This window comes from Belonocnema kinseyi, chromosome 5 (genome assembly GCF_010883055.1).
Source record: "Belonocnema kinseyi isolate 2016_QV_RU_SX_M_011 chromosome 5, B_treatae_v1, whole genome shotgun sequence".
Lineage (NCBI taxonomy): Eukaryota > Metazoa > Arthropoda > Insecta > Hymenoptera > Cynipidae > Belonocnema > Belonocnema kinseyi.
The window spans coordinates 88,689,814-88,715,823 of record NC_046661.1 but is presented as its reverse complement, the minus strand read 5'-3'; the positions used below and the strand labels follow the sequence as shown (position 1 = coordinate 88,715,823).

General features: G+C 24.1%; 1 protein-coding gene across 1 annotated transcript in view; it reads right to left on the bottom strand.

The window, feature by feature from the left end:
* LOC117173768 (tyrosine-protein phosphatase 10D-like) overlaps nt 1–26,010 on the bottom strand; it is a 216,812-nt gene that overhangs the window by 169,539 nt on the left and 21,263 nt on the right. Inside the window, exon 2 of the mRNA XM_033362409.1 lies at nt 24,161–24,813. Coding sequence (XP_033218300.1) covers nt 24,161–24,247 — 87 coding nt within the window. The 5' untranslated portion in view covers nt 24,248–24,813. The remainder of the gene's footprint in view (nt 1–24,160; nt 24,814–26,010) is intronic.

Here is a 26,010-nt window from a genome sequence, read left to right as displayed (position 1 = left end):
ATATAATTAAAAATAACTGATTTGTTCGGTCGAAGTTACTGATTATACCATTCAAAATGACTGATTGAATCAATAAATTTACCATTTGGGATAATTTAACATGATTGATTCGGTAGGTGCAAGTTATTCATTAGATAATTTAAACTGAATTATTTGTTCAGTCGAAGCTACTGATTCAATTATTCAAAATGCCTGATTTGATCAGTTGCCGTTACTGTTAATAACATTTTGAATGGCTAATTTAATCAATGACAGTACTAGTTTATTTAATTAAAAAGAGCTGACTTGTTCAGTGAAAGTTACTGATTATACCATTCAAAATGACGGATTTAATCAATACTATTACAAATTTGGATTATTAAATATGATTCACTCGATCATTTTTATTTACTTATGAAATCATTGAAAATGAATTATTAGGTCTTTATAAGTAACTTATTCAATTATTTAGGATGACTGATTCGATCAGTTGTAGTTACTGTTTATAAAATGTACAATTACTAATTTAATCAATGGCAGTATTGGTTTAGGAAATTAAAAATAACTGATTTCACCAGTCAATTTTACTGATCACATCATTAAAAATTACTAATTCAATCAACAATATTACCAAATTGGATAATTCAACATGATTCATTCGTTCAATTTAAGTTACTTATTAGATCAGTCGCAATTAATTACTTGGCAGCCGAAATTACTGATTCAATCATTCAAGACGAACTCACTTGTTCAGTTGACGGTACTGTTTATAACATTTACAACGCCTAATTTAATCAATGAAAGTATTGGTTGAGGTAATTAAAAATAACTGATTTAGTCATTCAAAGTTACAGATTATACCATTCAAAATGACTGATTCAATCAATCAATTAACTAATTTGGATATATTAACATGGTTGATTCGGTGAGTTGAAGTTACTTACCAACTCATTCAAGATGACTGATTTCATCAGTAAGTGATTTTATTAGTCACTTTTGACTGATTAATCAGTCATCAAATCCTTATTATTCGAATCATTCAAAACTGATTGCGAATCAGTCATTTTTGACTTATTGAAACTTAGAGTGTGTCGCTTAGAATATCTAGAAAGCTGAGAAAAAGTGGAAAACGACCCTGAGAAAATGTCCGTGTCTCCAACTTTTTAAATAATAATAATAATAATATTATTATTATAATACCCGAGTCCGAGTGAGTCCATGGAGACTTCTCTCAAGCCACACTCTAGATACGTTTGTTCCGCTTTTTTATGAAACCGAAAGAGATGAACAAAAGAGGATTTTCATCATTCCTCGTGCCCTACTTCCGGCATCGAATAGACAATTAGACATCGTCCCTCGCCCCTTATTGTTCGAACCAGTGAAGATACCAGAAACCAGAATTCAATGTTAAATAATGAATGGAGATGCAAACACACTAATTGAATCCCTAATTATACGAGGTTACGAGTTACAAATCATTACCACACACACGCACAGGCGCACTGGTACGCGCGCGCACACGACACGCATAAGTAAATACACACACATATATATAATAAAAAAAAATTCTGAGACGCAAAAAACAAAAGACATACATTTTTTAATCATTTTATATACCCATGAAAATTAAAATAATTCAAAACCAATATTAATTCAAACCAATTTTCAATTAAAAAATTATTGTTTCACCAAAAATGGAATAAGTTAATTTGCAATTAACTTATTTAATTAAACTAAATTTTTTAAACTTTTGAATAAAAAAAAATTTGATTAAAAAATGTTTGTATTAAAATTTTTTCTATTACAAAAATTTCGTAATAAAAAAACAATAAAATAATTTCCAATAACATTTTTAAATTTGTAATCAAAGAACTAAATTTACTCATCTGATTTGATGAATTTAACGAAAAGAATTAATTTTTCACAAAGAAGATCAATTTTCGAACAAGTCGTTGAATTTTCAAAAAAAAAAACTTTTTGAAACCAAAATTTGAACTATTTCGAAACAATTTTTAATTTAAAAAATTCTGATTAATGAATTTAACCAAAAGAATGAATTTTTAACAAATCAATTAAATTTTCGCACAAGTAGTTGAATTTAAAAAAAAAATTAAATTTTTTAAACCAATATTTATAATATTTCAAAACCAATTTTGATTTTGTTTAATCTGAATTATGAATTTAACCAAAAGAATGACTTTCTAACAAATCAGTTCAATTTTCTAAGAAATTATTTAATTTTCAGAAAAAAAAGAAATTTTCAAAAAGAAAATTAAATTTCTAAAAAAACCAATGAATATTCAATAACAAAAATGAACTTTAAACAAATTAGTACAATTTTCAAGAATGAAGTTGAATTTCTTCACAAAAAAATTCAATTTTTTGCCAAGAATATTACTTTTCTATAAAAAAATACGAATTTGCGACCAAAAATAGAATATTTAAATTTTCCATTAACCAAATTAGTTTAAAAGTAATAATAAAAATTATTTTCAGCAAAATAGTTCAATTATCATTTTAAAAAATGAATTCTAAACGAAAAATGTCATATTTGATATTTTAAAATTCCATTAAAAAAATTAATTTTTAATTTAAAAAACAAAATATGAACAAAGTAATTTAATTGCCACCAAAGAGATGAAATTTCAACTAAAATAATGAATCTGCAACCATTTGCTTAAAAATTAATGTATATTTTCGAAAATTTATTTTTTTTAGATAATTTTTCAAATAGTTTAAGTTTCAAACTAAAAGATATCAACTTTAACCTAAAAGTTAATACGTACATTTTTATTTGAAAAGATTGATTTTTTACAGGAAAATGGATTTTGCACAAAACAGTTGAATTTCTAACAAGTAGTCGAATTTTCAACCAAACAGTTGAACTTTCAAACAATTTTAAAAATTTTTAATTAAAAAATGAATTTTTAACTTACAAGAAACGAATTTTCTAGAAAGCAGTTAAATTTTCAGTGTAAAAAGGTGAATTTTCAACAAAAAATCTACTAGATAATATTTTAAACGAAAAATATTTAATTGTAACTTAAAAACAGTTAAACAAAAAAGACAAATAAAAAAATAATTGAATGTTTAACAAAATAATAAAAATGTTAGCCAAACTTAGTTGCATTTTCAACAAAATAATTAAATTTTCAAAAAATTAGTTGAATTTTTTTACCGAATAGCCGATTTTTCATTCACAGAGATAAATTTTCAATCAAGAAATTTTCTATCAAAAAAGTGGAATTTTTAACCCAAAAGGATACATTTTTAAAAGAAAGAATTGAATTTTCCACGAAAAAGGATCACTTTCTATCCAAATAGTTAAATTTCAAGAAAGTAATCAAATTTTCAACAAATAAATAAATTTTTTAACAAATAGTTGAATTTTAAACATAAAAGGAAATACATTATTTTAGATAAATTTAATATATAGGTATTATATTAAATTCAAAATACAACACTTGAGATTTCAAGTCGAAATATAATGAATCTTCAATAAATTAGTTGAATTTTCAAAAAAAAGTTAATTTTCAACTAAAAAAGATGACTTCTCAACAAAATGGGAATTTTCTAGCCAAAAAGACGAATTTTCTATTCAAAAAGATAAATTTTCAACAAAGAAATTTAATTTCTGATAAAAAAGTACTTTTTGACAAAATATGTTAACTTTTAAGTAAATAATTAAATTTTCAAGAAAATAATTGAATTTTCAACAATTTAGTTAAGATTTTAAGCAAAAACTTATATTTTCAAATGAAAAATATTAATTTTCAAACAAGCAGGTTAATATTCAAGCCGGCTGAAATATACAGGTTGGCGATTATAATCAAAGAAAAAAATTACCGCTTTTTTCCCTAAACATTTTTCACGGTCAAACAAATTTTTTAAATCATTGACAAAAATTTTCAAAATTATATTATTTTAAACAATATTAAGCTAAAAACATTAAATATTGAACAATTGCATTTTTTAAAGAAACTGAACAATTCGTAAATTACAAGTTAAGTTATTTTAATTTTAAATAGTTTAAAACATCTCAAAATGCTTTCAAATTTTGTTTATAATCTTGAAACACTTACATGACGTTTTAAATTTAAAAAAATTTTTTAATTATATTTTTATTTTTTCAGAACCCCTAAGCATCTTTAAAAAAGATTCGATGATGTTAAGTTTTCCTAAAAATTGTTCTGAACATTTTTTTAATATTCTGCAAAATCAAAACAAAATTTTCATAAATTCTTCCACATTATTTTTGCAATTTTTTTAATATTTCTAAATCTTTTTAAATATTTTGATAAAATTAATTTTTCAAAAAAAAATCATTTTCAATTTTCCTCTGAATTTTTAAAAATTATTCTAAATAAAAAATCTGCCAAAATAAAATAAAATTGTAACGTTCAAAGTTTAGTTTTGAATATTTAATTTATAATTACTGATTTTGAATGAACAGTCAGATATTTCAAAATATGAAGTAATTGCTCTTTTCCTTAATTACACAGTTTCAAATTGAATGGTTTAAAAATGGTACATTTTAGACTGAAATAATATTTGAAATTTAATAAAAATGAGCATATTATCTTACAATTATTTTAAAATTTAAAATTCTTTATAAAGTTTCCATCGGTCATTTTCATTTGTTTGATAAGATTTTCCAATTAAAACAGTTTATTTTTAACGTAAGAATCTGAAAGTTCTAAAATTGTGAACTGATTCTGAATCGCCTTGTAAAATCAATTATTATTCACTTTTTAAATTTTAGAGTACAATTTAATTTTAAATATAATTAATTAATTTATACTTTCAGTTGATCAACTAAAAAAAATGTATTAATTAGTTTTTTAATTGGTCGTTGATTTTAAACGCTTACAATTATAAATTGTTTAATTCTTGAAAACGGCATTCTAAAATTCTTTAAATTAAAATGCAAGCTTAAAAATTAAAAACCTAAAATGTAAAAACTGTAACTAATTATTTAAAAAACGTTTGAAATCTAAGTTTAACCAATTTTTTGTCTACAAATTTGTCAAATTCCCGGTCAAAAAATAAATTCACTCTCCTTTCCCGGTTTTTTTTCCGGTCTCTTATTAAAACAAAAAATTGGCTTCTCTTGAGAAATGAGTTGAATTGAAGATTCTAGATTTTTCAGGCTACCCTATATAGTCATATGACTACATCCTAGAGGTTTTAGAATGCTTGTATTTTATGAATGTAAGACAGTGAAGGGGAAGGCTATCAAGCGGCCAATGGTCGAAGTCTTTGCACGGATTTTAACTGACGGCTCTTGCGAAATTAAGTTCTAGCTTTCCCGAGCGATTCGATTCGATTCGTGAAAAGAAACTTGCTGGCAATATTTTACTGCCCAATAAAATGATGTCTAAATACGTAATTACCAACAACTTTTAATCCACTTTTCATCATCCTTTCCAACTTTTCAAGAAGGAAAAACCCTGCTGGATCTAAAAAGCCAGAGAATGTGTCTGTCTGTCTGTTTCCACAGTAACTTTTGAAAAAATTAATCTATTATATTGGCCTTTGGCACACTCTTTTAGTGTCCTAAGCTAAATTCCAAATTCGTTAGTCAGCCATTTTGGATGAAAATTCTAAAAGTGAGCGCATTTTGAAAATACAAGTTTATCATAACAACTTTTTAAATCTTTTCGAAGAATTAAAAATTCAAATTTTGACCACACAAGAAAAAACCAAAAATTCACACTCGAGTGCGAAGTACGACATTCGCGATGAGAATGTGTTCGTTAAAGCCAAAGGAGCTTTAACCAAAGTGAATTCACAATCAACAAATTACTGTTGTCGATGCTTTCACCTATGGTTTTAAAATGGCTGTGCACAAAGATTGTGAATTTCTTGAATTTTATTAGTTTAAAAGTAAAGGAAATTAACCTACACGTCCATCTTTTTCAATTCCATCTTCTCTATCTCATTCTATTCTACTTCTATCACCGTCAATCCTTTATCTATCCACGTCAATATTTTTCTATCTCTCGGTTAATCTAAATTTTTGCCTATATTTTTTTATCTATTTATTTCACGTCCATCTTTTTCAATCCTATCCTTCTTCTATCCCGGCCAATCCTCATCAATACTTTATCTATCTGTATCTTTATCTGTTGAAATTAAAAGTTTAAAAAATTTATTTATAACACAAAAAAATCAAATTTCCAACAAAGAATTTTGAATTTTCTACCTAAAAAATTGATTTTCCATGAAAAATTTACTAGTTAATATTTCAATTGAAAAATAATTGTAAATTAAATCAAAAAAAGTTTTCATTAAGAAAAACAGTTGTACTTTTAACCACGACAAAAAAAGAAAATAATTTTAAACAGAATACATTAATTATGAACTAAGCAGTTAAATTTTCAACCGAGAAGATTATTTTCCTATTAAAAAATACGAATTATCAACAAAATAAATTTACTTTTCACTAAATAGCTGCATTTTCAACCAGATAGTTGAATTTTCAACTTGAAAATATGAATTTTCTACAAAAAATTAATTTTTAATTATGTAGTTACATTATCTTCCAAAAAAGGCAAATTTTCAAAAAAATAAATACATTTTTAAACAAACAGTTGTATATTTTTTTTAAATGATTAATTCGATACCTTAAAAGACCAATTTTTAACAAATTACATAAATTTTCAACGAATGGTTTAATTTTTAAACTAAGAATGATCCATTTTAAATCAAAAATACAATAGTTCAATTTTTATTACAGAAAATTAATTTTTAACAAACAAACAAAAGGAATTTTCTACCAAACAGCTGAATTTTTCTCTAAATTTTTGAATTTTATAGTCAAAAAGACGAGTTTTATACAAAACAGTTAGATTTTCAACCCGAAATCATAAACTTCCAACAAAATTGTTTGAGTGTTTTTTATTTAAATTAAAAATATTTTTTGTTTGCTTAAAATTTTACTTTTATATTTTTCGTTTAGAATTTGGTTAAAATTTTGTTGCTTTCTTGACAGAAAAATCTTTCTTAGTTGCAGTATTTTTGGTTTAGAAATTTAAATGCTTTGATTGTAAGTCAAAAAACTTTAAAAAAATTATTTTTGAAGATCTGTCTCTTTGGCTAAAAATTGATCTTATTTGTTAAAAATTTCCCTTTTAATAGAAAAAAAAATTTTAACTGCAAATTAAATTATTCCATTTTTGGTTAAAATTGATCGTTTTTAATCTTTCTCGTATAAAAATTTTATTTTTGACGTAGAATATAGATCTAGAGAATTCGTCTTTTTCGTTTGAAAATTAGAATAACATTTTTTACAGGGCAAAATAAATGTTTAATTAATTTAATTTTTTCATTTATTTTTTTATTTATTTAATTTATTTTTTTAATTAAATTTTTTCCATGGTAAAAATAAACGTATTTTCAATTAGTTGAATTCAAGAAAAAACACGAATTTAAAAAAAAATGAATTCTTAATCAAAATGAAATTTTAACTAAATAGTTGCATATTATATCAAAATAGTTAATTTCTGAACCAAATAGTTGAATTAAAAAAAATGTCTACCGAAAATTAACTAGTTACATCTTTAGTTTTAAAAATGTATTTAAAAAAAGAATTGAAATTTAATTTAAATATAAATTCAAATATAACTTTGGAATTTAAAAAAAGGAGATTTATTATTTACCCAAAAAATCAATTAATAAAAAATACATTAATTTTCTACAAAACAATTGAATTTTCCACCCAACGTTAAATAGTTGAATTTTCAACAAAATAGTTAAATATTCATAAAAAATGAACCAAACATGGAATAGTTACATGTTTAGTTCAAAAATTATTTTTAAACGAAAGAATTAATTTTCTTCTAGTTAAACTTAACCAAAATAAACAAATGTTTAACTTTTTTAATTTTTTAATTTTCAAAAAAGAAAACTAATTTTCCACAAAATACTTAAATTTTTAAATCTACACTGTGATTTTTTAATATAAATGTTAAAATTCTACCAAGTAGTTAATTTTTCAAATAAATAATTTAATTTTTAAACAAATAGTTAAATTATCTATGAAAACAGTTCAATATTTACAAAAATTATTTATCAAAATAGTTCAATATTTACAAGAAAAATGGATTTTAAACCAACTAGCTGATTTTTTTACTAAAAATATGAACATTTTTAAACAAACAAAAATTATTTTTTACGAAATAATTTAAGTTTTTTACTCGAAAATAAAAGTTGTAAACAAAAATGTTGATTTTCAAATATATAACTTAATTTTCTCCCAAATTGTTGAACTTTCAAGCCAAAAAGATGAATTTTCTACAGAAGAGTTCAATTTTCATACTGATAAGATTAATTCTCAACGAAATATATGAATTCTCAACCAAATATTTTTGATCAAAAAAATCAAATTTTCCAACAAAATAGTTCAAATCCAATAATATGAATTTCCAAAGAAACAGTTAATAATGATCAAATAATTGTATTTCCAATCAAATAACTAAATTTTAAACCCAATAGCTAAATTTCTAGTCAAATGAATGAATTTTCAATTAGAATTATTAATCTTTAAAAAAAAGTTTAACAAAGTAGTACAATTTCCTAACAAAAAGAATAATGTAGTAACAAAAGAGAAAAATTTTTAACAAAATACAGGATTTTTAACTAAAAAGATCAAGTGTTAACGAAAAATATTTTTTTTCCAACAAAAAACAAAAGAATTTTCAACCACGTAGTTGAACTTTCAACCAAATATGATGAATTCTCAATGAAAAAATTAATAGTAGATTTTGCAACTAAAAACGATGAATTTACACATAAAAAGAATAAATTTTCAAACAAAAATAAAATAGTTCAATTTTTCAGTTAAAAAAATTAATTTTCAGCGAAAAACAAAGAAATTTTCAACGAATAAAATAAATGTTTGGAAAAGTAATTGAAATTTTCATCTAAGTAGTTCCATTTTCTACCAAAAAAATGAGTTTTTGATAAAGTAGATAGATTTATCAGAAAATAATAATTAAATTTTCTGAGATGATTTATGAATTATTTTTCTTGAAACTATATTGGATAATCATAGTTTTTTGGGTAAAAGTATTTTCATGGTCGCTGAGCATAAAGCATCTTACACAATATCGAGGAAACGAAAGAAATAATTTTCCAGCTTTTTTTGTCAGATTATAATTTTTATAAAAATGGCGTGTTTGGCTCATGAATAATCGACTCACACCTCACTTTTAACTTTTGCCACGCTTCAGTTGTTCGTGACTGAAAACAGAAAGTTGGCCGCAGGCACATTCGGAAACGAAATATCTTGGGTCACCGGGACGAAAAATAAAAAATCTAATTTTTATTTAAAATTTTTTAAATTAAAACCAGAAAAAATATTATCGATCCTGAAGCCAATTAAAAAATCTTCTTTACTGCCAAAAAAATATTTTATGTTCATTTGAGGGTAGCCGAAAAACTTCCTTTTTAAATTTCCCGCACTTTTCCTTCTGATTTTTTTTTCTCGCACCCTTAATATTCAAATCTCATTTTGGTAATTTTTTGAACATAGAATATTTTATAAAACAAATTCAGATAAATATGAACATTTTTTAAATTTATTTGTTTATTTCAACCAGAAAAGATTAGTTTTCTACTAGGAAAGATAAATTTTTCATTTAGAAGGACCAATTTTCAACGTGATAGTTGAATTTTCTACCAAAAAAGTTCAATTTTTAAGAAAATAATTTAATTTTCAACAAAATAATTACATTATTAACAAAAAACTTTAATTTCTAACCAATTATTTAAATGTTCTAATTACAGATATTAATTTTAAAACGATTAGTCGAATTTTCCAACAAAAAAGATTCTAATTTAACCAAAAACAAAATATTTGATTATGAAAAAAGTTGACTTTAAAACTTGAAAAGACGAATTTTTAAACAAAAAATTAATTTTTAATATAGAAAGATAAATTTTCAACGAAAAAGGTTAAGATTTAACAAAAAATTTGTATTTTGAACCAAATAAATCTTTGTTTTGGAAAATAATTGCAATTTAAAACCAAAAAAATTAATTTTCAACAAAAAAGTCCATTTTTAATCTAGAGGGATGAATTTTAATTAATTAGTTAAATTTAAAAAATAGTTGAAATTTGAAGCAAAAGAAAGTAATTTTCAGTAAATGAATTGAATTTTCAACCAAAAAATTAAGCTTTCAACCAAATAGATGAATTTGTAACCAAATAGTCAAATTTTTAATAAAAAAATCTTTAACCAAAAACTGTTGCATTTAACAACATCTTTAAATTTTCAACCAAATAGTTGAATTTTCGACGTAAAAAGATTAATCTACAATCAAATACATTTATTTTCTACCCAGAAAAATATTTTATAAATAAAATAATATACAATTAAAATTGTAAATTGATTTATTTCAAACAATAAATAAGACTTTTCTACCTTAAAACAAATCAACTCATATTTCATACAAGTAATTGAATTTAAAAAAAAATTCAATCGTTTTATTTTCAATCAAAAATAGTTAAATTCAAACTAAGTATAAAAAAGACGAGTTCTCACCAAAATAAGTTTAATTTTTAACAAAATATTCGAATTTTCAACTAGAACAGATATATTTTCAAAGAAATATGGAATAATTAAATTTTCAATTAAAAATGTTAATTTTGAACGAAAACAGATATTTTTCCCCAAATTAATGGGTTTTTAACCAAATAGTTCAATTTTCAACCAAATAATTGGAATTTCTACTGAAAAGGTTGAATTTTTAACCAAAACGATAAATTTTCAACTAAGCAGTTAAACTTTTTCAAAAAAAAAAAGAGTTTTCAACCCAACATTTACACTTTTCACCAAATATTGTGACATTTGTACAAGAAAAATATGAATTTTATAACTAGAAAATTAATTTACAACAAAATAATTTAATTTTTAACCCTAAAATACGAATTTTCGATAAAAAAGTTCATTTTCAAACAATTAATTGAATTTTCTACCAAGAAGAAAATTAGTTGAACTTTTAACCCGAAATTGTTTAAACAAAATAAATTAATTTTTAAACACACAGTTAAATTTTGAAGTCAAAGATCAATTTTTATCCAATAATAAAAAAGTTAAATATTCAGTAAAAACAATTTTGAACAAGGAAAAACAAATTTGTTACCCAAAAGAATAATTTTCAGTAAAACAATTAAATTTCAAAACCGAAAATATGAATGTACAAAAAAAATTAAATTGCAACCAGATAGTAGAATATTTAACGAAAAAAGTGGAAACTTCATAACAAAAAGAGAAAATTTAGTTTTTGACCGAAAAAATACGAATTTTCAATTTATTAAGTTCAATTATCAAAAAAAAAAATCTAAAAGTTATATTTTTAGATTGCAGTTAAATCTTAGAGATATTAATTCAAGAAATTAATTTCTAAACAAGAAAAAACGAATTTTCAAGAAAATAATTCAACTTTCAACCAAAGTGATCCTCAACTCAAATTGTTAAATTCTCAGTTAACAGAATTAATTTGAAAAAAAAGCATTTTCAACCAGAAATAATTTTTCAAAGAAAATTATGAATCTTCAACTTAAATAGTTAAATTCTTAGTTAACAGAATTATTTAAAAAAAAAACGAATTTTCAACTAGAGATGATTTTTCAACTAAATTGATGAATCTTCAACACGAATGGTTAAATTTTACAATTAACAGAATTAATTTTTAAAAAACGAATTTTTAACCAGACATAATTTTTAAACTAAAATAAAAAAATCTTTATTTCAAATAGATAAATTTTCAGTTAACAGAATTCACTTTCAACCGAAAAAATCTTAATTTAAAAAAAGTAGAATTAAAAAAAATGCCTATAAAATATTTGAATCCTCAATCAAAGAAAAATAATTTTAAACCAAACTGTTGCATTTTTATTCAAGAATAATATATTTCTACAGAAACAAACGACGTTTTCAACCAAAACTGAAGTTCAGCACGGACACAAACCCCAGATGTCGTTAACCGTCGGTAACAGAAATTTACAAGTAGTATACCTGTCCGGAATGATTGGAAGATAACTATAATTATTTTTGATCTGTAATTGATTGATAACTGGGTATATTTCGAAGCCGAAAAGTGAAATTATGTTCTCATAGAGAAAATAATCTCTAGAATTTGAAGCAGCGGAGTGAATTTAATCTTGTCAGAGGGCCAATCAAAGGGCCATTATTATCTGAACTTGTTAACGCGAGGAAGAGAGCAAGGCGGAAAATTAACGTCAGTGAGGCGGAAAATGCAAGCCAGTTGTTCATCTCTTACGACATGGTCATTCTTCAAATGAGACCTTCATTAAATAAAAAATTAGAAAATTTTATTACAAAATATTCTAAATCCGAATCACAAAAATTATGAAAATATTAAGAAACAGCTTTTCATAAAATTTAAAAATGAAGAAAATTATAGGGGGAGTGGTACACATTGGATAATGTGTATTCTTGAACTGCAAATTAATCTATTCATTTTTATTTTTTTGTAAATTAAAACTATTTGATTAAAAATTAGTGTATTTTGTTAAAAACTTTTTTTTTTGCTTAAAAATTAATCGTTACGGTTAAAACTGAATATAATAAATAGAAATATAAATAAAAAATAATAATTTTGTAAAAAAGACATTTTTTTCTTATAAGTTCGTTGGTACAAATTAAACCATTTGTTGACAGTTAACTTTTCTTATTGGAAAATCATATATTTCGTTGAAAATTCGTTTTTTTATGAAAAATTCTAGAATATTCTAGATTTATAGAGAATTCTAGAATTCTAGTATATTATGGAGCATACTGGATAACCAGTATGATATATAATTTACTAGAATTCTAGAATTCACTAGAAATTCAGACTTCGAGAACTCTCTAGAAATTCAGAATTCTAGAATTACCTAGAAATCTAGAATTTTCTAGAATATAGAAAAAAGAATTATAGTGTGGAGCGGTACATACGGGACAATGCATGTTTTCTCATAATAAAGTTTTATTAATCCCCCATATTTTTTTATTCATCTTCTTGAAAATTATTTTCTTTAATTGAAAATTAAAATGCGAGATTTGCATTTCAGCAAAAATTTTGAAATTTTCTTGAAAGAAATTGTAAATTCGAATCAGAAAAATCATGAATGTATTCAGAAAAAGCCGTTTCTACAATTTACAAAAGAAAATAATGTATACGGGGAGGATTGTACACACTGAATAATGCATATTTTCTTATAATACAAATTAAATCAATCGATTTGAATAATGTTCTACAATAAGGAATAGAATACACCTTGTGCGACATTTTTAGAACATTCACATTGTGGGAAAATAAGCATGATCCCGTATGGTCTAGAATTTACTGGAATTCTAGAATTCTCTATAAATCTAGAATTTTCTAGAAATTACAAAAGAAGAAAAATTATAGCGGGAAGTGGTACACACTAAACAATAAAATTGTTATCAATCCCCCATATATTTGTTATCACTTTATTGAAAATTATTTTCTTTAACTGAAAATTAATCTATTCCATTTTTTATTGTGAATTTAATTTTTTAGTTAAAATAAAAACAATTTGGTTAAAAATTAATGTATTTTGTTTAAAAAATTGTCTTCTTCGGTAGGCTATGGTTAAAAGTAAAAATAAAATTTACAAATTTGGTCGAAAAGTAATTTTTTTATGAATTATTTGGTACAAACTTAAACCATTTGTTGACAATTACCTTTTCTTGTTGAAAAATCATATATTTCGTTAAAAATTCGTGTTTTTGATAGAAAATTCTAGATTTCTAGAGAATTCTCGAATTCTCCAGAAATCCTCTAGAATTCTCTGGTTAACCAGTATGATCTATAATTTACTAGAATTTTAGAATTTTCTAGAAATTCTCCAGAATTTTCTGGATAACCAGTATATGATCTATAATTGACTAGAATTCTAGAATTCTCTCTAGACTTCTCTAGATATCTAGAATTCTATAGAAATATAGAAATTCTCTACAATTCTCAAAAATTCTCTACAAATCTAGAATTTTATAGAATTAACAAAAGAAGAAAAATTATAGGGGAGTCTTACATAGTGGATAATTCATATTTTCTCATAATAAAATTTCTATTAATCCCGCATATTTTTTTCATTTTTTTAAAAATTATTTTCTTTAACTAAACATTAATCTTATCCATTTTTTATTGTAAATTTATTTTTTAGTTAAAATAGAAACTTTTTGATTAAAAATTAATGTATTTGGTTAAAAATGTTTTTTTTTGTAGAAAATGAATCATTATGGCTTAATATAAATATAAATAAAAATGTAATAATTTTGTGAGAGACATTTTTTTGTTATTCTTTGGTAGAAAATTAAACTATTCGTGGACAGTTAACTTTTCTTGTTTAAAAATTGTGTATTTTATTAAAAATTTGTGTTTTTTGATAGAAAATTAATCTTCTTCGTTGATTTTTTTATTTGAAAAATAATTTGTTTAACTGAAAATTAAATTAGTCCGTTTTTTATTTTTGGTTCATTTTTTCAATCAAAATAGCAACTATTTGCATGAATTATATATAATTTTTCTACGATTTGCGAGAAAAATTAAGACAGATTCGAAAAAGAAATATCTTTTAATCTTCTAATATTCTTAAAATTTTTTCTCTCAAAATAAAAATGCAGTATAAATTTTCCCAGGAATCTAAAGAACATTTTTGTATTATTTTTAAACGTGCCAAAATTCTTAAACAACTTCTATATTTGAGTGTTTTACAATTTTTTGAAATCTTTTCAAGTTTAAACTTTTTTTTTATTTCAAAAATTTGAAAATTTTTACATATCTCTTCAGCTGATGCGAATTTATTCATAAAATTTTGTAGTTATTGAAAAATTCAAAAATTGCTTTGAAATTCTTGAGATACATCTTCAACATTTTCGGAAACCATTTAAAATGTTTAAGATAATTTTAATTTTCTCTTAAAATTTAATTTTTCAAACTAAGCAATCGTTTTTTATTTTTCCAGGAATTTTTAAAAAAATTAGTTTATTCTCTTGAGACCTTTCAAAATCCTTGAAAAGCTTCTAAATTTTATTTTGTAATCTTCTAAATTCTATGACTGTTATTTTAGGTCCTTTGAAATCTTTTTCAATTTTCTTTAAAAATTATTTTTTCAAATAAATATCAATACAAAAGTCTCAAGAATCTTAAAAATATATATTTATTCATTGGTAAAACATCCGACTATTGGGTTGAAAAATCACCTATTTTTGTAAATAATGCAACTACTGTTTGCTTCTAGTTGGTTGTCTTCTCACTTTTCTTTCCTCTTTTTTATGTTTGTAAACATAAAAAATTTTTTCTTTTTTAGGAAAATTTCTGTCTTTTTCAAATTTCAATGGGAAAATTTGTGTGGTGGTTGTCAAAATTTGTTCGTTGGATTCTTAGTTTTATTTTCAAAAATTCTACGCATTATTCGATTTTCGTTACAGTTTCTTTTTTGAAAATTCAACTATTTGGTTGAAAGATAATGTATTTTACAAACTTGTCTTTTTTGGTAAAAAATTAATGTATTTGGTCAGAATTAATGTTTATGGTGGAAAATTAAATTATTTGTTAAAAATTCAAAAATTTTATGAAAAAGTATTTTTTTTTAATGCAACAACTTTAGTGTAAAAATGTCAATATTTCAGTTTAAGATTCGTCATTTTAGATAAAGAAAAATTAACTATATTTAATTTTTGTGGAAAATTTATATTTTTTAGTTGAAAATCCAACTATTTAGTTTGGGAGTGGCACATACTGGATAATGCAGATTTTCTCTGAACATAAATTAAAATTATCCACTTTAATAATTTTCTACCAGAATTTACTGAATTATGACTGCAAAAAAAATTTAAAGTGCTTTAATAGAATTCCTAGAATGAGAAAATAGGCATTATCTAGTATGTACCACCCTACCTTTTCCTACATTGTTATTACTCAATTTTTACAATAAATAACTTCGTAAATCTTTTAGAAAAAATATGAACATTTTATAATTTTATAATTTATATTTAACAACATTTATTTTTCAAAACTTTTGAACAGTTATGATAATTTAAAAATTGACAATCCTTCAAATTTAAAATATTTCAAATTTTTAACTTTTATTTAGAAAAAGTTTCCCCCTTTTTTAAAATTTTCATTACTTAATTTTTATTTATAAAATATCCATATAAAAAACCAGAATAAAAATTAGATACTTTTTATAATTCAATGCAGAACCATGGCTAAAATACTGTAATTGAAGCTCTTGCGTAAAATAATTAAAATTGAGAAATAGAGTCGGCCTTATTAGCTCTAGAACAATAGTTTCTATTTCAACGAACCGAAATTGTTTTCTATTTTTCAGAGCTGTTGCAGCTGAATAATTAATTTCCCGCCCGCATAATATGCGGCATGACCTAAGGGGCCGTACTTAAATTACGTAACAGATTATAGACCCTCCCTAAGGCCCCTCCGCCCCTCTGAACCAAAACTTAAAAAATATTTCCCCCCCCCCCCCCCTTCTATTGTACGTAATTTTTATTTTCTATAGATGTTTTGTTAGGTCCGAGAACTTCTTTTCCTAAGTTTCCTGAATTTTCCTTGACTAGTTTTTCATTTTACTTAATTATTAATATAAAAATATCAGCATTTTAATCTTGGAATAATTTTAAAATAGAATCTTTTATAAATAGAACAGAAGAGTATTTCAGATAAAAATTTAATTATTTATTTTTCATACAAAAAATTCTTTTCGTCTCTGCGATAGTTTATTTTTCAATAAAAAGATTACATTTATACAAAACAAAGGATTTTATAATTTAGAAACGGATTTTCAACACAAAAAGACTTTCACTGAAGAGAAATAAAATTTTATCTAAATTTCAATGCAAGAAAATTATTTTTTTCTTCGACAAACGGAGAATTTTCAACTAATAAAGATCAACCTTAAAAAAATGGAAAAATTAACTTGAAACAAAAATAAAGAAGACCTTTCCACTGAAGAGTTAAATTTTCACTAAATATTCAACCAGAGACAACAAAATGAATTTTTAACAAAGCAGTTTACTTTTACCAAAGTTGTTGAATTTTCAAATAAAAAAGATTTTTTTTCAACAAAATAGTTACATTTTCGATAAAATACATGAATTTGCAACTAAAAAAATAATTCTTAACTAAAATTACTTCTTAGCAAAATGATTCAACCAAATATTTTAAACAAAATGGTTAAATACTCACACAAAGACGAATCATTTTTTACCACAAAGTTTAATTTTTATTTTAAAACTTCTACTAAAACAGATAAATTTTTTAATGAAAACGATAAATTCTCAAAAATATAGTTGAATTTTCGGTTAAAAAAATTTCAGTTGACTTTTCACGATAAAAATATAAATTTTTATATAAGAAATAATTTTCTACGAAAAAAATTGAATTTTCAATCCAAAAAGAGGAATTTTTTAAGAACACCGAAAATGAATTTTTAACAAAATTGTTGAATTCTATACCATATAGTTGCATTTTTATCAAAAAAAAAGATATTTCTCTTAAAACAGATGAATTTATATTTAAAAAAAAAACAATATTCAAAACATAGTTAAATTTTCTGTTAAGAAAGGTTCCAGTTGACTTTTAAAGATCAAAATATGCATTTTTTAACAAAAGATAAGTTTCTACAAACAAATTGAATTTTAATCTAAAAAGAGGAATTTTGAACAAAACGAAAATGACTTTATAACCAAATTGTTGTAATTCTCCACAAAATAGTTGCATTTTTATCCAAAAATATGAAATTTCTCTTAAAACAGATGAATTCTTATATTACTTGAAAAAACAAATTCAAAGGCATAGTTAAATCTTCTGTTAAAAAAGATTCCAGTTTACTTTTAAAGATAAAAATATGTATTTTTCAACAAAAAATAAGTTTCTACGAACAACTTTGAATTTTCAATCCAAACAAGTTTTTTAAAGTTGAATTTTCATACAGAAAAGATTTAAGTTCATTTCTCAACGCCAAAATATAAATTTCAAACTAAAAGTAAATTTTTGACAATACAATAGAATTTTCAACCAAAAAGGATGACTTTTTTACGAAATATATTAATTTTAATCCAAATAGTTGCATTTTTAACCAAGAAAGATGAAATTTCTCTTAAAACAGATGAATTTTTAATTAAAAATCAAATTCAATTCTATAATTGAATTTTCATCCAGAAAAGGTTTCAGTTCTCTTTTCAACACCAAAATATTTAATTTGAACAAAAAGTAATGTTTCTAGAAAAGAGTTAAATTTTAAACAAAACAGTAGAATTTTCACCCAAAAAGTATGACTCTGACAAAATTGTTGAATTTTCAACCAAATAGTCACAAAATTTTTTTCTGCCAAAAATATATTGTACACACTGCACAAGTATACTGATCATATTTTTCCTACATAAAACTTTTTACACCAAATTTTTTTTACACAGAATATTTCCTGCACAGAATTTAATATTGTTTAATAGTTTTATTTTTTTCCTACACAAAATATTTTCTACAAAAAACATTTCCTACGCAGAAAATTGCATACTGTTTTATTTTTCCTGCACAAAACTTTTTCTACACTAAATGTTTCCTACAGAGAAATTTTTCTACAGTGAAAATTTCCTACAAAGAATCTAATATTGTTTAACACTTTTATTTGTTTCCAACACAAAATATGTTGAAAAAAGTGTTCGTAGGAAAAATATAATGGTATTAAATTCTGTGTAGAAAAAGTTTTATGTAGGAAAAATATAACAGTATTAAATTCTGTTTAGAAAACATTATGTGCAGAAAGTATTTTGTGTAGGAAAAAAATAAAACTATCAAACAATATTAAATTTTGTGTAGGAAATATTCTGTGTAGAAACAAATTTGTATACGCATAATATAAGAGTACTAATTTCTGTGTAGGAAACATTTTGTGCAGAAAAAATACAACAGTTTTAAATTCTGTGTAGGAAATATTTTTTGTAGGAAATCTGTTGTGTCGGAAGAAAATGAAACTATCGAAGAATATTAAATTCTGTGTACGAAACATTCTGTGTAGAAAAAAATTTGTGTAGGAAAAATATAACAGTATTAATTTCTGTGTAGGAAATTGTTTTGTGTAGGAAAAATATAACAGTATTAATTTCTGTGTAAGAAATATTTTGTGTAGGAAAAAAATAAAATTATCAAACAATATTAAATTCTGAGTACGAAATATTCTGTGTAGAAAAAAATTGTATAGGAATAATATAAGAGCATTAAATTCTGTTTAGGAAATATTTTATGTAGAAAAAGTTTTGCTTAGGAAAAATATAACAGTATTAATTTCTGTGTAGGAAATATTTTGTGTCGAAAAAAAATTAAACTATCAAACAATATTAAATTCTGTGTAGAAAATATTTTGTGTAGGAAAAAAGTAAAACTATCAAACAATATTCAATTCTGTGTACGAAATATTCACTGTAGAAAAAAATTTCTGTAGGAATAATATAAGAGTATTAAATTCTTTGTAGGAAGCATTTTGTGTAGAAAAAGTTTTGTGCAGGAAAAATACAGCAGTATTACATTCTGTGTAGAAAATATTTTGTGTAGAAAATCTTTGTGTAGGAAGAAAATGAAACTATCAAACAATATTAAATTCTGTGCAGAAAAAATTTTGTGTTGGAAAGATATAAGAGTATTAAATTCTGTGTATGAAATATTTTGTGTAGGAAAAATTTAATCAGTATATTTGTGTACGATATATTTTGTGTAGAATAAAATTGTGTAGGAACAGCGTTGCTTTCTGGCAATAAATTGCTTTTTTTGAATAAAAAATATAAATTTTCAACCAAATCATAAAATTTATAATTAAAAAGATAATCTTTAGGAGAAAATTTTTAAGAATTTGCAAAAACTACGTACATGAATGAAGGACCTCCTCCACCCTAAAGTAGCAAACAGTAACAAAATGACTCGCCCCCCCCCCCCCCCCCCCCCCCCCCCCCCCCCCTTCAGCTTTTACATAATTTAAGTACGATCCCTTAGTAATAAAATATTACGCCACTAGGGCTCAGTACAACATGAAACGTATTGCCTCGCATAAATTTTTAAAAAATCGTGCAAGAAACTTGACGTGCTAATAAATCATTCTAAAAATAAAGGTCAGCCCTCCCAACGTCTACAATCAATCTGTCCTACAGAGCGATCACAATCATTCATTTATCATTTGATTTTTAATAATTAATATTTCATGTCGACGAATTTTTCTTCCGAGTGTTCATTAATCAAATAAATATAATTTATAAAAAGTTGTTTCTCGAATAAAAAAATAAAATTTTAAAAATGTATAGGAGAGAGTGGTACACAGTGGATAATTAATATTTTTCATAATTAAAATTATATTAATGCGTTTTAAAAATTTTCTGAAAGAGTTAATTCAATGAAGAATACAAATGACTGAAGGATTTTTTTAATTGAAGAATAAGAGTAACCTTTCTACAAAGGATAATGGGACCTAGAGTGTATAATCGTTATTTAAAAATTTTTTAAATACTATCGTATGTGAAATAATTGATTTAATTTAATTAAAAGTTAAGACACTGTTAGTATTAATAAATTGAAATTAAAATTAATTATTTTCCTTTTATGTGTGCTCCTGATTAATGATTATCTTCTGTAAGTTGCATTATCCGCAGTTGGAGGTTTCCCCTCCCTAAATTTAAATTGTTATTTTAATTCAATTTGAAACGACTGAATCAGACACTTCAAATTACTGATTACATGTCAGAACAGTTATTGATTTGTCTGTTATATTTTAAGTTATAATTAAATCAGTTATTTAATGAAAGAAGAACAAAAATATAAAAAAATAATAAATAAATAAAAATAAATACCCAATTAAGTATGGTTTCCAAATTTTTAGAATCTATCTTTTAGATGCTTTTAAGTTAGATTTTTATTCTAATTCAAATTTCTAAAGAAATAAATAAAATATTTATTTCATACACACTCAAAATCTAAATCAATCCAAATTTGACTGGTTATATTATTCAAAAATCTTTTCTCTAAGAAAGAAGTAATTTCTCCCAAACGAACAGTTCCTTTAACAGATAAATCAGTAATTATTGTTGGCTCAATAAAAAAGTCACTTCAAGTGACTGATTTTCAGTAAATAGAAGTAAACAGTGGAAACTACTAATCAGACCATTAAAAATGATTTTTTTATTTATTGCAAGTTAGATTTTAGATTATTTACAATAATCAAGTGGCTTATTGTAAGTTACTGTTTCATTTATTCAAAATAATTCATTTTTCAGTGAAAATAATAAATTGAATAATTTAAAATGACTGATTCCATCACTTTTTTAATTACTTGAAATTTGACTAATTGAATGAATGTAGGATACCTTGTCTGAAAAATCAGTCATTTCTACTGCCAAACCAGTCGTTTTAACAAATTAATAAGTCAGTAAAGACGACTGAATCAATCAGTGTTTTAAAAGACAGATTTTTAATTAAAAAAAGTAAATTTTGAAAGATGCTGATTCAATTAGCAAAAGTTACAGTTTACATAATTCAAAAATTACTGATTTAATTAGTGAAAATAACTGATTAGCTTATACTATTCATAATTACTGACTTAATCAATGAACGGACTCATTCACACAGCGAGAATTACAGATTTAAGCATTCACAATGCCATATTCTATAACTTTAAAGTAATTCAAATTTGACTGATAAATTAAGGAAGCATGTTTTTAACTGAATAATTAGTCATTTGCACTGCCAAAATAGTAAATTTTGCAAACGAACCAGTCAATTTTGATGAATGATTAAATTATTTATTTGAAAGACAGATTTTCAGTCAAAATAAGTAAACAGTTAAAGGAACTGATTTAGAACAATTGATTTAATCTGAAAATTGCGGTTTAAAATATTCCAAATGATTGATTTCATTAATGAAAGTTAGCGGCTAAACCATTTAAAATAACTGAATAAATATTTGAGAAAAGGATTTATTCAATGGAAGTTACAGTTTAAATCAATCAAAATGTCTGATTCGTTCAATGGAAGGTAATCATCGAAAATGACTGATTTCTTTCATTAAAATTACAGATTTGGAACATTAGAAACCAATTAAATATTGATTTATTGCACATTTTTTCTTTTAAATCCGTCGAAATTCGACTGACTGAATGAATCAAACTTGCTTTGCTTAGTTAATACAAGTGAAAATCGAAAACTACTGATCAGACCATTACAAATTTATAATTAAATCAGTAAAAATGACAGTTTCTTTAATTCAAAATAAAATATTTACTTAATAAAAATCATTGGTTAGATCAATTAAAATGAATTATTCAATTATTGAAGGTTACTGATTAGACCAGTAAAAATTTCTGCTTTTATTATGGAAAGTTGCAGATTAGACAAAAAAAAAAGATTTGATTATTCAAAGCTGCTGATCAGATCATTAGAAATGACTGTTTTAATTAGTTATTTTTTAATTTGATATTGAAAAACGACTATTTTAATTATTAGTTATTAGCGATTAGACTATTATAAATAACAGATTAAGGCAATGAAAGTTACAGTTTAGATTATCAAAAAGACCGATTGCATTAGTTAATTCCACTGATTTTATTATTAAAACTGAGTGATTTAATAAGTTAAAGGCACAGCTTCGATCATAAAAATCTAATAATTTATGTAATTAGTCAAATTTTCTAATCAGACAATTAAAAATGACTGATTCAATTCATTAAAGCCACAGTTAAATTAATTCAAAATTATTAATTTAATTAGTGAAAGTTACACATTAGACTGATCGAAATGACTGCTTTAATCAATGAAAGTTACTGTTTAGATAATTCAAAATGACTCATTAGGTCTCTGGAAGTTACTGATGAGATCATACAAATGATTTATGTGACCTGTGAAAATTACAGATTGGAACACGTTCAGATAATTTTAAATGGCCGATATCCTCAACTAGATAAAAAACAGCTAATTAAAACATTAAAAATAACTGGTGTAATTAGACAAATTTACAGTTTCTATAATTCAAAATGACTGATTTGTTTAGCTGAAAATAATTATTACTTTATTTTTAATGATTTGAAGAGTAAGATTTATAGTTGAGATCATTTAAAATGACCTATTTAATAAGTGGAAGATACTGATTCAATCATTGAAAATTACTGATTGAATTAGTAAAAGTAGCTGATTAGACGAGATAAATTAACTGACTTAATAAATAAAATTTATAGTTTATATAATTTAAAATGTCGGATATAATCAGTTAAAGTTAATTAAAAATGAATGACTTATTTAGTGAAAGTTACTGGTTAGATCATCAAATATATCGATTTAATTAGTACTAGTTACTGATGGGATTAATTAAAATTACTGATTTTATCTGTGCAAATTACAGGTGGTATCATGTAGAATTACTGATTGCATCAGTTTCTTAAAATCTCCAATCAGATATATCAAATCAATGACAATTTTGACTGATTGAATTAATGAAACATTTTTGTAAAGAAAAATTAATGATTTCTACTGACAGAAAAATCGTTTTAATAGATAAAACAGTAAATGAATGAATCATTCAGTTGATGGAAGACTTATTTTTAGTCAATTTAAGTAAATAAAACTACTGACCAGATCATTCAAAATGAATGATTTAAGTATCTTAAGTTACAGTTTAGATAAATGAAAATGACTAATTTAATCAATGAAATATAATGGTTGGATAAATAAAAATAACTGGTTTAATTATTGAAATTTACAATTTAGATAATTGAAATGACTAATTATATTAGTGAAAGTTACTGATTAAAATATTCAAAATGACTGATTTAGCCAAAGAAAGTTACAACTTATTTAATTCAAAATAACTGCTTCGTTCACTATAGGTCACTGATTAGATCATTTGAAGTGACTGATTTTAGCCGTAGTTATTTTGACTGGTTTATCAGTTTTCAAATCCGCATTATTTGAATCAGTAAAAAATGACTGAGAACCAGTAAAAAATGACTGACAACCAGCCAAAACTGACTGCGAATCAGTCACTTTTGACTGAATCAAATGCAGATAACATGATAATTCTCATATTTTTTTCATTTTTGCCCCTGTAATGGACTTGACTAGATTACGAGAAGCAGGTTAACTTCCTGTAACTCACCTCAGCAAAAAATAGGAGCAAGATGAGGAGAGACCCGCAAAACCGAGAAAGCGGTTCCGGATGTCGATGTCTCAGCAGTCGCGTCATTCTTGCCTTGAGGGGAAAAATCCGACGATGGCACACTCTTCACTCTTCACGATACACACTCTTCACGTTACACACTCTTCACTCCCAGAAACTCTTCATCCCGAAAAGATCTTCACCTCAAAAAACTCTTTACACCCAAAAAGCTCTTCACCCTAAAGAACTCTTCACCTCAAAAAGCTCTTCATCCCAAAAAGATCTTAAACTTAAAAAACTCTTCTCCTCCAAAAAGCTCTTCACCCTATAGAACTCTTCACCCCAAAAAGCTCTTCATCCCGAAAACTCTTCACCCATCACTTTCGCCCTCTTTTTGAAAACAGCACTCGCGTACTTTAAAAAAAACTTTTTTGAAGAGCAGGGAAAGCTGGGACCACTTCAAGGTCGTCCGATGTGGTTTCCAAAATTTCTTCGGGCACTTTCCCGAAAAATTTGGAAGTTGAAGTATCACGAGAAACGGTGGCGGGTCCTGCCCCACGTCCTCGAAGAGAGGGATGACTCCTGTGCAGGGCCTAAATAGTCCCACCGATCAGGGCCCATTTTCCTTCTTGGCAAGTTTTTCTTTTTTTAATCTGAAAAAGTATTTTCCATTAATATTTCAATTTTATAATAAAAGGAAATTGTTTTTGTTTAATAATAATATATAGCCACATTTTTTAAATTTTTATAATCTAATTTTAATTCAATTTTTGAATTATTTTTTATTAAAATAAATTAAACTTTTTTCCATGATTTCAAAATTTTGAAAACTTTGAAATATCGGTTCATCTGACACGAATTTGTCATAAAATTTGCTAATTATGCAAAAATAAAAAAATTTCCTTTAAATATTCAGATAAATGTTTAAGAGTTTTGGAAATAATTTGAACTGTTAAATTTTTTTTTTTAGTTTCCCCTTCAAATTATTTTTTCAATTAAAATATCATTTTCAATTTTTTAAATTACTAAGTGTGCAAATCAATTTGTTTTAATAACGCGTTGCGATAATATTCGGAATTTTCTTCATACAGACTATTCTTGTGAATTAAATAAAATTTTCCTGCGATTCGTAAGAAAAATTAAGACAGATTTTTTAAGAAGCTTTTCAAAATCTTTTAATATTCTTACAAATTTTCCTTTCAAAACTAATTTTTTGAAATAAACATTCATTTGAAATATTCCCAGGGATCTAGAGAACATTTTTATATTATTTTTATTTTTTAAACACGTCAAAAATTTTAAAAATCTTATCAATTTTATTTGCTTAAAAATTTTTGAAATATTCAAGTTTAACATTTTTAAATTATTTCAAAAATTTGAAAACTTCGAAATATCTTCAGCTAACACAAATTTTTCATAAAATTGTGTAATTATCCCAAAATAAAAAATTGCCTTGAAATCTTTCAGATAAATTCTCAACATTTTTGGAAATCATTTGCAATTTTAAACTTAGAAAAATCTCTTAAAATGTAATTTTTTAACTAAAAATTTACTTGAAATTAATTATTTACTTGAAACCTGTAAAAATTCTTGAAATGCTTCTAAATTTTATTTGTTTGCCCTTTTTTAAATTATTTTTAAGTTAAAAATTTTTTAATGACTTCAAAACTTCGAAAACTTCGAAATGTCTTTTCAGCTGACACAAAATTTTCATCAAATTTTGTAATCTATATATAATATTTCAAAGATAAAAATGCCTTTAAATCGTTCGGATTCATTTTCAACATCTTTAGAAATCATTTTAGATGTTTCAAAATTGTTGTAAATTTTCTCTTAAACTTTATTTTTAA